The 17,298-nt window shown below is 44.5% G+C and overlaps 1 protein-coding gene across 1 annotated transcript in view; it reads left to right on the top strand.

Moving 5' to 3' along the window:
* Window positions 1–14,957, top strand: part of LOC127195502 (24-hydroxycholesterol 7-alpha-hydroxylase) — a 69,303-nt gene extending 54,346 nt beyond the window's left edge. The window contains exons 11-12 of the mRNA XM_051152931.1: window positions 9,806–9,893; window positions 14,466–14,957. Coding sequence (XP_051008888.1) covers window positions 9,806–9,893; window positions 14,466–14,537 — 160 coding nt within the window. The 3' untranslated portion in view covers window positions 14,538–14,957. The remainder of the gene's footprint in view (window positions 1–9,805; window positions 9,894–14,465) is intronic.
* The last annotated feature ends 2,341 nt before the right edge of the window (window positions 14,958–17,298 follow it).

Below are 17,298 nucleotides of genomic sequence, written 5' to 3'. Positions count from 1 at the left end.
TTATTTTTTAAAAAGAGACTTAAAAAAAAAAAGATAAAATAGAAATTGTTCAAGCAAGCAAATGACCTCATTTGGGCAATGTAAACCAAGAGAACTTTCCACGGGAGAATTTAATCCTATGAATCCTTAGCATAAACACCAGCAAATTACACCCATTCCTAATTGGTGTTGCAGGGGCCAACTTATTTTCTCATGCACAAAACACTCAGTAAGTCAAAAAGAGTTGCCTGTAATGTAGCTGGCCATCAGAGCTCAACACAAACACGTACTCTCATGGCCTTGCAGCTGTTCTTTCTTGGACTTTATGCTGTCGGGGTCCCATGAGAGTCCCCCTTTTGGGGGAGCAGAAAATTTTACTGATATAGCTCCGTAAGTCCTTGGTACAGCCTCCAGTGACTAACAAACACAATGGCAGAGCAATAGCACCTCTTCAAAAAAAAGTGGGGTTTCTAAAGGGATTTACAGAAGAGCCCCCGTCTAGGCCCCTCCATATAGCATCATAGGAAGAGAAGATAGGACGCGTCTATCCTATAACCAGACTCTACAGGTTGAACACAAGTGCTGACAGTGTCGGATCTATTTTTTTTTTAATCTCACTAATTAAGACTCGCTCAATTCTATTGCTAATGAAGTCCAGGCTCTCACCATAAACATGCATGAGGAAGCAGCGTGAGCTGTCGGACTTCATCAGAAATAGACGGGAAAGGAAGAGTCCTATCACAGCAGACAGGCTCGTCTTGAGCTGTTATTCAAATGGAAGGGAAAGGTGGGATTCCGTTTCGAGACTTTTCCTTTCATGGGGCTCTCTGGGAGCTGGTGACCTTACAAGGGGGCATGCTTTCTCTGTTTGCACCCTGGGGTGTCTATCCAAAGCAAGCTGGCAGTATGTGATCCCCACTCTTACAAGAGCATATCTGCTTGGCTGTACCAAGTGATATGGGTTAAATTCCATGGTAAATCTGGGGCTGGAGAGTTGGGTCAGCAGTTAAGAGTGCCTACGGTTCTTGAAGAGGTTGAAGGTTCAGTTCCCAGCACCCACCTCAGGTGGTGCGCAACGGCCCAGAACCTAGTTTTCTGGGATCTGGACCTCTGAGGGCACCTACACACGTGTGGTTCATGTAAATTCATGAAGATACACATACACATAAGTAAAGAAGTACTTTTAAAGACCCTCGATGTCTAGCAAGCTTACCACTGACCTATAGCAAGCAAGCAAGCAAGAAATACTTAGACAAGATGGTGTGATAATAGCAAGGCTTCAATATTTGAAATATGAAAAAGAAGAATTTATCTTTCGAGAATGAGAACTGTTGGATTCCATCCAAGATGGCCGAGCCTAACACACACCTTGTTTGAGCAGCAGGCCAGCAGTGAACGCTCAGCAACCTAAGGACTCATCTGAGATCCATACGACAACAGCACCAGTAACCCACAGGTGAGAGGGCTCCAAATAGTGTGGGATGCAGCCGGGTAGAGCCACACATCTGGCGGGCAAGCAGTCATGAAGATCCTGGGCACGCACACATCCCCAGGGGCTGGCGGGCAGTGAGTGTCTGATTTCCCAGGGTGCAGAAACAGCCTCTGCTCCCCAAAACTCTAGGGTTGGTGGGTCATAGCCCCGAACAGAGGCCAGAGACTAGAATACAGACAACCTAGAAAACCCACTGATAACACCGGTGGGCCAAACAACCACTGGAGTTCCCAGGTGTGTGCGATTCTCCAGGCTGGCAGACAGCATCTGATTTCCCTGGGCACAGAAAAAGCCTTTGCTCCCCAAAACACCAGTGTCTGTGAGTCCTATCCCTGAACAGATGCCACAGACTAGAACACAAGTGGATCTGTCGACACAGCACCCAGAAAACTCTGGGTACCCATGTATCCAACAACCACAGGGCCCATACAGAGACATCACAATGGGAAGAGGTCAGTGTAAGAACACAAGTTACAGCCCTCAGGTCCATTGGATACCACCAGAAATCAGCAGTCCCTCCACCACAACAAGCCCTGGAGGTACTATCACAGCCGAGGCACAAGAGAAAGATTTCAAATCTGAGGTTATGAAAATGATAGAGGCCTTAAAGGAAGAAAATAAATCCTTCAAATTAGAACTGGAATACACGAAGGGAAAAAAAAAATGCACAAATCACTTGAAGAAACTACTATCAAACAGGAGAAAGAAATGAAATAAAAAGTTTCATGACCTAAAACAGGAGATCCATGCTATGAAGAAAATACAATCTGAGATAATCCAGGAAATGGAAACCTGAGAGAAGAGGACAGGATCTACAGACACAAGTGTGACCAACAGAATCCAAGAGATGGAACAAAGAATATCAGAGATAGAAGATATGACTGAAGAAATGGATACAGCAGTCAAAGAAAATGCTAAATCTAAAAAGCTCTTGACACAGAATAGCCAAGAAATCTGGACACTATGAAAAGACCAAACCTAAGAGTCATAGGGATAGAAGAAAAAGAAAATCCCCTACTGCAATGCCCAGAAAATATTTTCAACAAAATCATGAAAGAAAATTTCCCTAACCTAAAGAAAGAAATGTCCATAAACATACAAGAAGCCTACAGAACTCCAAATAGATTGGACCAAAAAAGAAAATCCTCCCGACACATCTAAACATACAGAACAAAGAGAGAATATTAAAAGCTGCAAGAGAAAAAGGCCAAGGCACATATAACGGCAAACCTATCAGAATTACACCTGACTTCTTAACAGAGACCATGAAATCCAGAAGGGCCTGCACTGAAGTCATGCAGACACTAAGAGACCACAGATGTCAGCCCAGATTACTATACCCAGCCAAGCTCTCAATCACCATAAATGGAGAAAACAAGATATTCCATGACAAAATCAAGTTCAAACCATACCTAACCACAAATCTAGCTCTACAGAAGATACTAGAAGGAAAACTTCAACCCCAAGGAGGGTAATTTCACTCAGGGAAACAGAGTAAGTGAATAACTGCACACCCACAAAAACAAAAGAAAGGAAGTTCACACACACACACACACACACACACACAACCACTACCAACATCAACATAATAGGAACCATTAACCACTGGTCATTAATATCACTCAACATCAATGGCCTCAACTCCCCAATGAAGAGACACAGGCTAACAGAATAGATGCAAAAACAGGACCCATCAATCTGCTGCATACAAGAAACACACCTCAGCAATAAAGATAAACATTACCTTAGGATAAAGAGCTGGAAAAAGGTTTTCCAAGCAAATGGACCAAAGAAACAAGCTGGAGTAGCCATTCTAGGAAAAGAATGAGAACTGTTTCTCTCTCTCTCTCTCTCTCTCTCTCTCTCTCTCTCTCTCTCTCTCTCTCTCTCTCTCTCTCTCTCTCTCTCTCTCTCTCTGTGTGTGTGTGTGTGTGTGTGTGTGTGTGTGTGTGTGTTGTGCATAGGGATGGAGGGGACTGTTCATGTATTCCAGGGCAAAGTCATTGATGTGTCTTGCGTTACTAATGGAAACCATACAACTGTTGAAAAATGACTTAAAAGTCTGGGCTTAGGCAATGTGGACTAGAAGTGCTGCTGGGCAACCAATAAAACAGCTCTTGAGCAACCAACATGAACACAATTATGTACCAAATCAGTTAACTCCTTTTTGAATATACGCTATGTCTTACTGTCGGGTTCTGAGCATTACCATTGGAAACAAATCAGATGAAGCCCCTTCCTCCATAGAGCCTGTGCTCTAACTCTGGTCACCCTGTTAAAAACTGCAGATGCAAAGAAGTAATACGTTCCTGAATAGTTTGTTGCAGTTAGGGAGATTAGATGTTGCAACATCTGAAGCTCGCCCTGGTCTAGAAAGGTGGTTTAACAGGTAGCGGCACTTGCTATGGCTAGCCTGGCAATCTGAGCTCAATTTCCTAGTATCCAGAAAAAGGTGGACGAGCAAGACTGGCTACCAAAAGTCACCTCTGACCTTCACCTGCTGGTGCCTTCCTAGATGCATGTGGGCACACACAAGCATTTAGTAACACACTAATCCTACTTAAAAGATGATGGCACATGGTAAGTGACAGAGGACTTTCATGTAGAATAACGTCTATAGCAGTGCGCTGCTAGAAAATGCTTTTGGACTCAGTGGGAATAATCAGGAAAGAGTCTGTCTTCCTGGAGTATGGGCCTGTCAGTCTGCAAAGCAATTAAAAGGTAAAAGTCACCCATAAGTTTCCAAAGTACCTGTATGTTTGTATCAAGGGTATTGTATATTTGGGATTTGTGGAGCTTTAAGCGCATTCGTTCCTATATATTTATCATGTAGAAAATATAATTTTAATGGCTATATATTAGTCAATAAATTATTTTACATAACTAGCATTTGAGAAGGGTCATGAGTAGCTTTTACCATTTAATGCGTAGGAACAGCACATTGCTTTTGAAGAGTGAACAAATTCAAATCCCCATGGATTTAATGGCAAAATGAATGAAAGTACATATTTTTCTGAGGAATGTGTTCTGAAAATAAATGTGTCCTTCAAATTCCATTAGTTAAATATAATTAAATGGAAACATTCACTCATACATAATTTTTTAAACATTACTCTAACATTTAAAATTGCGTTCTAGAGTTTTTACAAAACATGGCTATGTCTGCTCTCGGGCCTATAAAAAAGGGGGATTAGGAGTGAAGGCAAATGATGGGCAAGTGTCATTAGGCCCAAGACTCTCCGCCAGGCTGCCAGAGCCCCTTATTAATTTCCAGCCACACTTCTCTTTTCTCAGTGTCTTGCTAAGGATCAGTAACTCCCTCGGAAGAGCACAGGAGCCACTGGCAGAGCGGCAAGCATCAATCTCCTGGCCACTCATGAGGCTAAGATTTAAGTCTGTCGGGAGCTGAGCAGCATCACAGGGCGGATCTCTAGCACTTAGCTGAGAATGCTTCCAATAACAAAACATGTACTTTTCTGAGCAGAATTTTTATTTAAAAAAAAAAAAAAAAAAGACTTTCCCTCCCTTTTCATATGGAAAATAGAACCCTGAGCCCTTTGTGGTTTGAAGGGTTATTTGTCTATGGAGAGAAAGGAGACTCTTCTAGTGGGGTTTGCTGTCTTCTCCCAACTTCTTTCCTGTGCGTGTTTCACACCATCCAACTGAGCTACTGATTGCTCATTCATTATTTCCCGAGGCTTTCAGAGACAGGCTTGGTGCCACTGCATGTCTGTGATCCCTGCACTTGGGAGGTCGGGGGAGGAAGGTCAGGAGTTCAAGGCCAGCCTGGGCCACATGGGACCTTGTCTCAAAACAGGAAGAGGATTTCATTCCTCAGGACATGGGGCTGGACCTGAAAGCATACTAAGTCCCAGTGTTAGTCATTGGCCACTGTATTGCCATGACGTAGTGCCTTCTCCTTTTCTGGTAGTCTTAATTTTCCCACGGAGAGAGCCACGGCGTTCTGTGGTTCTGACTCCACCCAGCTCTGCTGATGTGGGTCAGGGCTGGGTGGAGTCAGGTTGGCAGGTGTTTGAAGCAAGAAAGATAAGTAAGTAGGGTTTCTATCAAGACTTCAGAAATAGCCATTTCCTCTCAGATGTGGACAAAGAGGCACACTAACACAGAAACTGATGGTAGCTGTCGTTTTCTGTTGTGCTTGTTGTTTGTTTATAAATATTTCATTGAACAGTCATACTTGCATGTAATGTGTTTGGGTCATATGCTCCTCCCTCCTTCTCTTCTTCCTTCCCTTTCAAATCATTAAAACAACAACAACAACAACAACAACAACAACAACAAAAAAAACCACTGAGTGCACAGAGTGTTGCCTGTGTGTGCATGGGTGGCATGGGCATCGGTCCCTCTGTTGGAGCATGGGTAGTTATTTAAGGGTCATGTCCCTGAAGAGAACTGACTCTCTCCCTTCCAGCAGCCACCAGTCACCAATAGCTCCTCACATAGAGGCAGGACTTCATGAGTCCCTGCAGTATCCTTGCTGGGATTTTGACCTCCTTGAGCCTGTGCAAGTCTTGGCATTCCGTTCCAGCCACTGTGAGTCCATGAAGCAGATGCACTGAATGTAGAATTCTGTGCTGGATCCACCTGGCCTCTGGCTGTTGCTGGCTAGAAGATTGCTAGAGACTGCTGCTATCCCGCTGGTTTATTATTCTGTCTGTTTACCAAGTTATTTATCATCTATTTCTTTTAGATTTTCCAGTTTAGTAACATGACTTCAATTTTTTTTCTTTCAAAATCGGAGAGCAGTGTTATAAATATATCCTTTCCCCTTTTACCAAATGTCATGGACTGATTTTTATATTTAAGATTCATTTTGTCAGGATATTAAAACAATCGTGGTGATTGATAAATAGAAAGAAAAATGTGTGCATGCTGCTGCCCACCCTCTCTCAACAGCCAGCAATGCTCTGGTGCATTCCCTATATATTTTATATGTTGTATATTGTAGGTGATTGAGGTTACTTTGTGCATAAAGTTTGTCCTTGATGCACTGAAATTTCCTCAATGTCTGTTGTAATGTCTCACCTTTCATTTTGGATTTTTCTTGATTTTCGTCTTTTTAATTTGGCTAAAGATTTGTTCATCTTTTAAAAGATCCAACCCTTCTATTGATTGTTTGCAATTTTTTTCATGCTCATTTCATTAATTTTGTCCCTGATTTTGAACATCTTTTCCCACTACCGCTTTTAGGTGGCGCGCATTCTCTTTACCCAAAGCCTTCAGGTGCATCATTAGGTAATCACAGCCCTTCCCAAGCTTTTCAATACATGGCCGAGAGAATTTCCCCATTCATTTGGCGAGGGCATTATCACACTCAACTCTACACAGAGAGAGACACTACAAAACAAACAGCCGACAGACCAACATTTCTTAGAAATAACTGATGTACAAATTCTGGAGTGCTGACTCAGAGGTTAGGAGCACTGTTGCCCCTGGAGAGGACCCAGATTCAGTGCTCAGCACCCACACGGTGCCTAACCCCTCTAGTTGCCTGGCCTCAGCTGACACTGCACACATGTGATGCAGACATACATGCAGGCAAACATCCATACACACACACACACACAAAAATAAAAATAAATAATTTAAACATCACATTCTTAGAAGTAAATCTCAGCAAAATGCTCAGAACTGCACTCAGCAGCATCCTTGGGGTTGGCTGGATGTGGTGGCACATGGCTTTAACCCCAGCACTCGGGAGGGAGGCGGAGACAGACAGACCTCTCTATGAGTTCGAGGCCAGCCTGCTCTATATAATAAGACCTTCTTTCAAAAAACATCAGGCTGAGCAAGATGGCTCGATGAGTAAAGGTGCACTCGGTGGGGACCAAACTCAAGTCCTCTGCAACAGTGGCAAACACTCCTATTTTTTGCACCATTTCTTACAACCTTGCCCTTACTCCTACTTCATTTTTGTCCTTCCTGTCTTCTTCCATTTGGCTTTTCCTTTCTCGGCACAAAGCACCTGTTTCTCGCCCTTCCAGTTTATGCTTACTGCTCTCTCCAGTCCAAAGTTTGGCAGCCATAGTGTTTCACGTGGCTACTGAATTATTTTTTGTAATTTGGGCATCGTGCAGTAAAATTCAGAGGGATAATACACTTATACCTCCCAGCATGCATTGCTTCCTTCTCTCCACTCAATTCCTCTAGATTTTTTCCATTTTTCAAATTGTGGGCTTCACATCACCAGTAGAAATACTACTTGGGAATGTGCACAAAGCACAGATTCTTATGTCTTGTCCCAGCCAGACCTCGGGGATCAGAAAGCCAGAGGATAAGGAACTGTGCCTTCCCAGTTCCCCCAGGGTATTCTGATAGACCCTAAATTCAGAGAACCATTGAATCTGGGTTCTGGCCACATACTTGATTTTTGTCTTCCTCAAAGACTTCTTAGGAGGGTGAGATTATGGGAAAAAACCTCTCCCCTTGAACTTTGAATAGCTGTGCTGCAATCTGTAATGCCTCTGAAACTATGCCTGCCCGCTGCCTTCTCCAAATTCCAGGGCAAGAGCATTCTATTTTCATGAGCTGCAGCTGGTAGCAACCAGGAATACACAGCCGTGCTCCTGCTCCTGGCAACGGGGACAGTTTTCCAGTCCGCATTGGCATCGCCTGTAATGACTTCTAGGAGGGAAAAGGAGAGGTCTTCCTCTTCGGAAGTCAGAGGGAAGATGTGGTGGTTCACAGCCGTAAGCCAAGTACTCAGGAGACTGAGGAGGTTCGAGGATAACGTAGGATGTTCTAGGACCTCTGGGGCTTGAGACCAAAGCAACAAAAAAACCAACAGCTAAAGGAAATGTACACTCAACATCAAGACATCTGAAAGGGAAATGAGTAATTCTGTCTGATCCTCGCACACCTTAAACGCTCTGTCTCTGTCATACCTCGGTATGATCCAAGACACCTGGTGGCTGCGGTTGCCTTTTATACCCCCAGCCCCACTCAGGTATCCCACCTGTATTCTCTCCTGTGGAACCAGCCCCTCAGGTGATGGTTTGCTGTCCTTTCAGCTCCCCACTCACTCTCTTCTTTGATCTGTCTTTACTACTATGCACTGAAGAATTTTCTAGGAATAAGTCTGTGAATGCCACTCTCTCCCCTTAGGAGCCTGATGCCCACCAGACAGAACCGTTTGCTTATCCTGTCAGGCCTCCTGCTTGCCCCTAATCTGAGCCCAGCTGTACCTTTGGGTATCTGCTCCTGAGGGGTTATCCTGCTGTCTCCAGGCCCCCATCCTCCCAGCTCCTGCTGTGCTGGCTCTGAGATGCCCTCAGTTGCCATGCCTGCTTATTTAAAGCCTGTCCTTCCTCAAGGTCTATCTCAAGTTTCCTCTTCAGGACTACCCAGGCCGGTGCTGTCTCCAGACCCCAGATGTCTGCAGCATCCTTGTGCCCACCTTTGCCTTTTCTCCTTGCCCTAGTAGTTGCCATGGCCCTCTCACGCCATTCATCCTGGCAGCGCATTTGCTGGTACCTCATTTTTCTCAATGCCCCTGCAGCTGGTCCAGACAAGTATTTACAAGTGGGGAAAATCCACAAGTGCTAAGTATTTAAGGAATTTTCAATGTGTTTGTATTTTAATGAATAGTCTTCCTAGACATGAACTCTTGTCCTTGTCAGTATAAAAACTGAATCTGTTATAAATAAAACACCTCATTATTTTCACTGTTTTGACATTGGAAGTGTTGGGACAATATTCGTAGCATGGACATAGCTCAGCTGGCTTCTGAAGAACTGTGAAAAAATGCAGATTTATGACGTTTCTTTCCTGAAGTGCCACAGACTATCAGAATCTAGAGTGGGTCACGGAAGAAAATCCAGTGTTGTAGTAAATGCCGAAAACTTTTATTTTGTCATTGCCAAAAATTTGCTTTCAGTGGGTATTTGAGAAAGATTCTACTAGAATGTCCAAATATGTAAATTTGTGTGAAATCACATTTTTGTATCTTTTCCCTTAGTTAGGATAACAATGTAAAATTTTGATTTGCCTTTATTTATACATATGTGCATGAGCCTGTGGGTCTGTTTGTCTTCTGACCTCTCAGGGCACATGCATACTTTTGTGCACTTGTGCATGTACACACACAGACACACAGACACACGGACACACACCTATATATACAAATAAGGATAATATAAATCGTTTAAGTATAGGTTTTCATTCATTGCGTTCTTCTGCCGACTATGCATGCTACACACCTTCTGAAGCATCTGAGCCATCCCAGTTAGTCAGTGGAACATGTGGCACTGAGAATGGAGTTAGGCATTCGTGCGTCTTTTATAGGCATGTAATTGCTTTATGTTTCTCTTTCAGATGGTTTGCTCTCTTAGAGATTCAAATATGTATCATCTTGCTGCTTTACAAGTATGAGTGCCGTCTTCTGGACCCATTACCAAAACTGGTGAGTGCCTTTAGATAAGATGGAAACCCTAAACCACGTGACTTTCAGTACTATTCACGTGTTGAGTGATTCCCTCACATTTGACCTTGGCTCTGTGGAGAGAGGTCTTTTGTAGGTCTGCCAATGAACTCTTTGTCTTGGATGTTGTCAGTAGTCCATTCAGACGGTGACCAGATGCAGGCAAACCAGTCCCCCTGTAAAGACAGGAAGCAGAAAGGAAAGGATGGGACTTCTTTCCCTTACTTTTAAGGCTGTCACTTAACTCCATGTAGACGCACTGGCTTCTGAAGGGACATGAGCCTCAGAGTCCTTGGATCCTGGAGGCATGAAGAACATGGTAATTCACTCTCCTCCCTAGGGCTCCTCCTAATGCAACAGTTCTGGGAAAGAACCCCATGTTTGCACTTCTAACAAGTGCACCTCTTCCTGCCGGGAACATGGACACCTCACTATAGAGACCGCTGCCATAGGCATGAGAGAAAGGCCAATTTAATGCCAAATGTGTGGAGACCTGCTTGGAAACAGGATTAACGGTGCTATATGAACAGGCTGAGGCTCAGGAGTCACAGTGGGCTAGTCACTAAGGTCACTCGTGTTTAATGTTTGAAGGAGTAAATAAAACATCCTCGTGATGTTTCAATGGGAATTGTATAAGTGGCGTAAATGGCTCAGAACTTATGTTTACAGATAAACAGACCAGTACTTTCCACTGGTTTCTTTTCCATTTCATTTTCCTTGTTTTATTTTTAAATTTGTATTAATTGTTTGATAATCTTATCCGTTGTAGTTTGCTCATATTCATCCTTCTCCCCTCATCTTCCAGACCCCTCCCCCCACATTCTTTACTGACCCAACTTTCTGTCTTTATTTCTTTTTTTAAACCCTATAGAGTGTAGTCAGTGCCACTTATATACTATTGGGTGAGTGGCCACTCACTAGAGCATATTAGACCTGCCCAGGGGACCCAGGGGACACCTTTAAAGAGAACTGTCTTCTGGCAGCAACTGCCGATTACCAATAGCTCCCCAGCTATTGCTTCGCCCACTCCCACCCCGCCTCCACGCTAGGGTTCAACCACTCTCAGTTCAGATGTTCGACAGCCCTGTTGTGTCTAGGAAGCATTTGCCTCATAGTCACCTACCACCTCTGACTCTTACCCTTTCCCCGCCCTCTTCAGTGGTCCCCGAGGCTGGCAAGGGTGTGACACAGTTGTTTCATTTAGTACATTGCACGTCTGTCTTGCTCAAGCCTCAATGGTGAAGAGCTCCCAGATGCTAACTGTGAAGGGGACTTCTAAACAGTCCTCAGGGGAGCCCTCAGCAGCCTGCCGTGCATTTTAGAGAACAGAGGTCAGAGCCAGGCTTCCTCAAGACTAGGCCCTGGTGCTGGAAGAGATGGCTCGTGGTCAAGCACACGTGCCACTCTGGTAGATGACCGGAGCTGGCTCCAAGCACCCACACCAGCCGCTCACAGATCCTAACTCCAGCTCAAGGCATCCTGCCACCTTCTGGCCTCTGTGGACATGCGTGCACATGTGTGTAGAACCCCACACATACACAAAAACAAAAACCAAAAATAAGTCTTTAAAAAAAAATCAAAACCTAGGTCCTGGTCCTTCAAGATAGATATCACACTTTTCCTCCAGAACTGACTCAACATTTACTCTTCCTCCGACAGCTTGCCTACCTCATGAGAGAGGAGCCATTTGTGAAAGCTACAAAAACCGGTCTCCTCACCCGCTCCTTGAGAGTTCTCTTAGCTCTCCCTAGATAACAACTCCTGTAGCTGAATTTAATTTTTCACGCTACTTCACTCACGATCTTATTTATGTTTGGATACCCCCGAAGACTGCTACTTAAAGAAATGTTACCTAATTTATAAAAGTGGAGTGAATTCCTGTGGCCTCACAGAGAGAGCATTTCCTTGCACCATTCTTACTTCAGGAAGAGAGAAACAATGGGAATCGTGCAATTGTTAGAATTAGTTTAATTATAAAATGAGCTGATCAAAAAAGTGTAGGAAGGGGCTGGAGAGATCGCACAGCAGTTAAGAGCACTGGCTGCTTTTGCAGAGGCCCCGCATGGTGGCTGCCCACCACCTGAGACTCTAGTTCCAGGGGTTCCGATGCCCTCTCCAGGTCCCCATGGCCACTGAGTTATGCACCAGCACACACACAGACGCGGAACACTCAGGCACAAAAATAAAAGCAAGTAAACAAATCTTTAGTGTAGGAAATGAGCTCCAAGTTTTGAATTTAGCGTAGAGATGACAAGGTGTTGCCAAGGGCTGAGGCCCATCTGTGGGATGTACACCTGTTTCCTCATCAGAGATTTACCTGGGTCGAGAGAGATCCAAGAGTAGAAACCTCAGGTCGAAAAATGAGTTGTTTGGTGCTTTCCTCTTCTTTTTTTTTTTTTTTTTTTTTATTTTAATTTGGTACTAAGGATTGAACCACTGGGCTTCACATGTTAGGCAAGTATATTCCTAATGTACATTAAGAAATGTTGATCCTGAGGCTGGAGAGATGCACCCGTGGTTAAAGGTGGGTGCACGCTGCTCATGCAGAGGCCTTAAATTCCCAGCATCCATGCTGGCAGCTTACAACTCCCTTTAATTCCAGTTCTGGGCTCTTCTGACCTTCACAGGCACCTGTTCTTATGTGCAGAGACATGGGTGCATAATTGCTTTTTATAAAATAACTATCGCTTCATTTCTCTCTCAGTGTGAACCAAAGAATAAGTAAATACAGCAAAACTTTATTTAAGTTAAACACTGCACCAGCAGCCTGATGTTGGCAGCGTGGCACCCACCCATGGCTTCAACTTCAGTGGGCTCATCAGAACTATGAAATCCACTCCATTTGTGGAGTTAAGGAATCCAGTCTATGACCTGTTGTGTGAAAAAAACAAAAAACAAAAAACAAAAAACAAAAAAACGCTGGTTACCTAAATTGTATCACCCTCCTCCTTTCTCACTATTTATTGATGCCAAAGCTTAGAACTGACAGAGACTTTTGTATCTCTAAACATTACAGTCCTTTCTGTGCTTTTAGCAGGTACATTGACACCCTTCCCCCGCCCTCTCCCCCACAAACTCAGACACTCCTCTGTCATAAGGGGAAAATCCACAAGTGATGGTCATACAAGAGTGGCTTGTCTGCCAACCAACTCCAGCACCTGTTACAGACTGAATACAGACTCAAAATAAATGTTAGGTCCAAGCTCCAGAGCCATGAAAAAAAAAGGAGGGGGGGAGCTCATAGCAGGCCGGCATGTACACATGAATCATATACAGATAAGACATACTATAATTACTGGCACACAGTATGGCAAGCACGGGCCACACACAGGTGGACACAGACACACAAGCAGACTACCACATAGGCTGCAGGCTTAAATGCTTTTCTGTTGTGATGAAACACCATGGCCACAGCAACTCATAAAAGGGAGTATTTCAGCTGGGCATGGTGGTGCGTGCCTTTAATCCCAGCACTGGGGAGGCAGAGGCAGGCGGATCTCTGTGAGCTCGAGGTCAGCCTGGTCTACAAAGAGTATTCCAAGACAGCCAGGGCTGTTACACAGAGAAACCGTGTCTTGAAAAAACAAACAAACAAACAAAAAACAACAAATACAAAAAGCTAAAAATAAAAATTAAAAAAGGGGGTGTTCCTTTGGGGTTGTAGTTCTAGAGGGTTAAGGGCCAGTGAAGGCTTGTGGGGGCATGGCAGCAAGCAGTACGCATGGCAGAAGGAAAAAGAAGCTGAGCATTTCATCTTGAACCACAAGCGTGAAGCAGAAAGAGCTAACGGGAAGCAGGCCAGGCTTTTGAACTCAGAGCCTGCCCCCAGTGGCACACTTCCTTCCGCAGGAGTGCTCCCGCAGCACTGCTCACTGGGGGATCCAGTGTTCGAATACTGAGCCTGTGAGGGACTTAACTTAGTCAAGCCACCATGGAAAAGAAAAGTAAAGGTACCTCCAACCTCAAGGTCATGTTTCTGTGGGCCCACACAAAAGCGCCATTCTATCTGGAATACTCATAGGTCTTTAGATCCCTGTTTTCCTTTTGGGTTCCCCAGGCATCTGCCGTCAGCCATCCTTAGCTGACTCAGTCCCCCGGATATCTGGTGTCAGCCATGTTTTGGCTGACTCTCTGTACCAGTGCCATGTTGTCCGAACGTAAAGCGACATGTCCAGCCTTCTGTCTGTCGTAGCTTTTGAGGCAGGGATGTAGAAAAAGCTTTGTTTGTTTGTCTATTTGTTTGTGACATCCTCTTCAGTCTGATAAAGTGGAGGGTAGGCAGCAGGCAGGCGTGCAGACCCTGGTGAGTATATGTGAAGCCGGGAAATGATTAGAATAAACTGTCTTTCTTCTCTGCTCCTCCAAGGGTAAAGTAGATGTTTCAAGTTGTGAGCCTCAGCCTTGTGAGTGTTTCTCAAACTTCCGCCCTCCCCTCTGGACCTTTTAGAAGAAACCACAAGACTTGGGATTAAAGCCGTTGGCTTCTGACACTTGGGATTAAAACCGTTGGCGTTCCCCTCAGGTTTTGTATCTCCGCTTCATTTCTGCCTTTAGAGTTGTCTTCATTTGATCGGTGTCCCCCAGCCAGATGGGAAATGCAGAATCGAATATAAACAAAGAACATGACCTTCCTTGCGGCTCGAGAGGGTCACCACCTTCTGCAAGAGTGAAGTCACCCAGCCAGCTACTATCCTCCCAGCTCCTTGACCTGAAGACATCTTAGTGACACAACTGTTTCACATCTGAAGACCATGCCTCCGATTTCACTGTTAGGAACACAGAAGCCCCAACTCAGGGTATACAGAAAAGGTCCAAATGATTTTTTTTTAAAGTTGATAAAAGGTTGGCTTCATGTATAATCATATCAAAACTTCAAGTAAAAATGCCATTTGAATGGAACTATTGGTACATTAAATTCACTGTGAAAGCAACATACTTAAAATCCTATTTTGCAAAAAACTAAAGTTTTGGGCACCGAAAAATTAAATAAAGATTTCTAGGCATTTTCCATTTTTAAAATGTGACTAGACTTTGGAAATCTTAGGCTTTTTAATGCCATTCACTTACGGACAAGCCTAGTGCTGAGAACTGTGGCTAAAACAGTAGTTTTATGGTATTTGTGGGGATGGGTTCACATACTAAACTCATTCCTGCACCCTGTTATGCCCAGGGCAGCATCTTCCTGTAAAGGGATAACTAATCGGTACATATTGACTGAGGTATCACTTCGTGTTTTAATTAAGGGGAGGCACTCTTTTGATTCGAAGTGTCTTTAACTATAATTCGACAGGGATACTATTTTTGGTCCTGTGTAAAAGTACACAATCCCCTCCTCCCTCATTACGCCATGTTTGCCTGATACCCTTGGGCAGGTGATGGGGTGTCGAGGGGGATGGCGCATGTCTGCTCTTTTCTGAGGGGAAACAGAGAAGCAAGGGAAGTGAGGAGGGGGGCTGAAAGGAGGGGAAATTGCAGTTGAAATGTATTGTATGAGAGATGAATAAATTAAAAAAAAAAAGAAATGCATATCTGATTTGCCAGGTAAATAACCGCACGTGAGTCTGTTACTTAAATCTTAGGACAGTGGAATATTTGTCATTAAATTCAGAAGAGAAAGCCCAGCAGGCCTGTGGGAACGTATGATTTTCATGACAGTGAACTATGTGTTATCCTCCAAAATCCAATAAAAATTCTCTTCGTCTCCTGCTTCACAGTCGTCTCCTGCTTCATGGTGGCTGTAGTGCTTGCTGTTCTTTGGTCTTCTTCACTTGCCTGACCTGACCTGGCCCTAGCTCCCGTAGCTGAGAATTGTGTACCCATCTTTTCCTTACCAACAAGGACATGCCTCTCTAGAAGACAAGTAAGTGCTTTCAAGCATGTTCCCTGTTTCCAGCCAGCGAATTGATTTTGAAACTTAACCTGACTGCTCGGAGCTTCTTTTATCAGGCTCAGTGGTCTGGACAAGGCATCACAGAAGTCCACAGCGGCTCGGAGTGTTGCAACCATAGCATGGCAGGTTCCTCACGACAGTCACAACAGCTGTGTTCTGAGGGATGGTGTTTTGGTAGCCCCACAGCCTAAGCCCACAAGGAAATGCTTCATTTGCATACAGTTGAATTAAATTGCAGAGCCTGGTGTCTGCTTATCCTTGCTCCCTAAGGGTCTTGTTTGCTAGTGTGTCTATGTTCTTTCAGAACTATTAGAAGGAAATCTGTTGGTGTTTGGAATAATGAAGAGTTAATATTTGAGGTCTCTTGTTTTACTTGTATCACGCTGGGTGTTTATATCATATGTAATATTCTTGTAATAGTCTCGCTTTCCAGAAGGCAGGGCCCGAGACAGACTTGTACATGGATAGTTTACTTGGGAGACAGGAGACAGAGGGCAGGGAGAGAATAGGCCCAGGGGCAGGCATTGGCAGGCTGTGTGTTGTAGCACCAAGGGGTTTAGTTCAGGACCACCCGTGAAGCCCCGGTCATTGTCCACTGAGGGGTACGAGGTGGGTGTGACAGCACTCTGGGGAGTTGATAAGTACACTCTGAGTGCAAGAGTGCCTGGGCTCTGAAGCTCTGCCTGGTCCGAGCAGCTCCAGTGCAGTGAGCTAATGAGCCCGAGCTTGCTGCCTTTGCTGAGTTCTGTGAGCTGAGGTTGGGTCCAGGGGAGCCGGCATGGGGGCCCAGGGACGTCTGATACACTCTGCTCTTGGCTCTTCTCAGATCTGCTGGCGCTTTGCTTACGTCCACCACACCATCGTCAAGGTGGTGGCTGCCAAACAATGGCTAAACGTTTGGTTTGGCTGCAGCTGCCATCATAGTCATAATATTTTGAGATGGGCCTAAGGACTCCTCCACTTGCTAGGAGAACTGTAATCTACTTCATAACTCAGGCTTAGAATGGTTTGCGGCGTCTCGGCCAATCCTTAAGTGGCCAGATAAGACAAGTGTGAGCTTTAACTAACCAGGCTCTATACAGCTCTTCTCTTTTCTGCACACAGCTTTCCTTGCTCTGGCTATGAATATAACCTACCATGAAGTTGTGGGGTACAGCATTCTTGAGGTTTCAATCCAGAATGCTGTCTAATTGTAGTATGGCAAATCAAACCAAGAGTTACAAAATTATGTGTGTCATAATTCCTTAACAATTTCAGAGCAGATGAGGGGCCAAAAGAAAGTGCCGAAAACTCCCTAGAGTCTGTGAGGGATGTTGGAGATGCGCTGCTGGCCTTTTGGGGGGGGTCCCCCTATCTTATGGAGTTGGTTTCCTTTTGGCGTTGGAGCTCTATTGGCATTAAGTACCAAATCTTTTTGGCTTCTGTCTTTTGAGTCTGGTGCTCATTTGCATTGTGAAGAGCACTGACCATTGGAAGCCCCTGCAAAAAACTGGCATA

Source organism: Acomys russatus, chromosome 11 (genome assembly GCF_903995435.1).
Source record: "Acomys russatus chromosome 11, mAcoRus1.1, whole genome shotgun sequence".
Classification (NCBI taxonomy): Eukaryota; Metazoa; Chordata; class Mammalia; order Rodentia; family Muridae; genus Acomys; species Acomys russatus.
The sequence above is the reverse complement of the archived record's forward strand: the minus strand, read 5'-3'. Positions and strand labels throughout refer to the sequence as shown.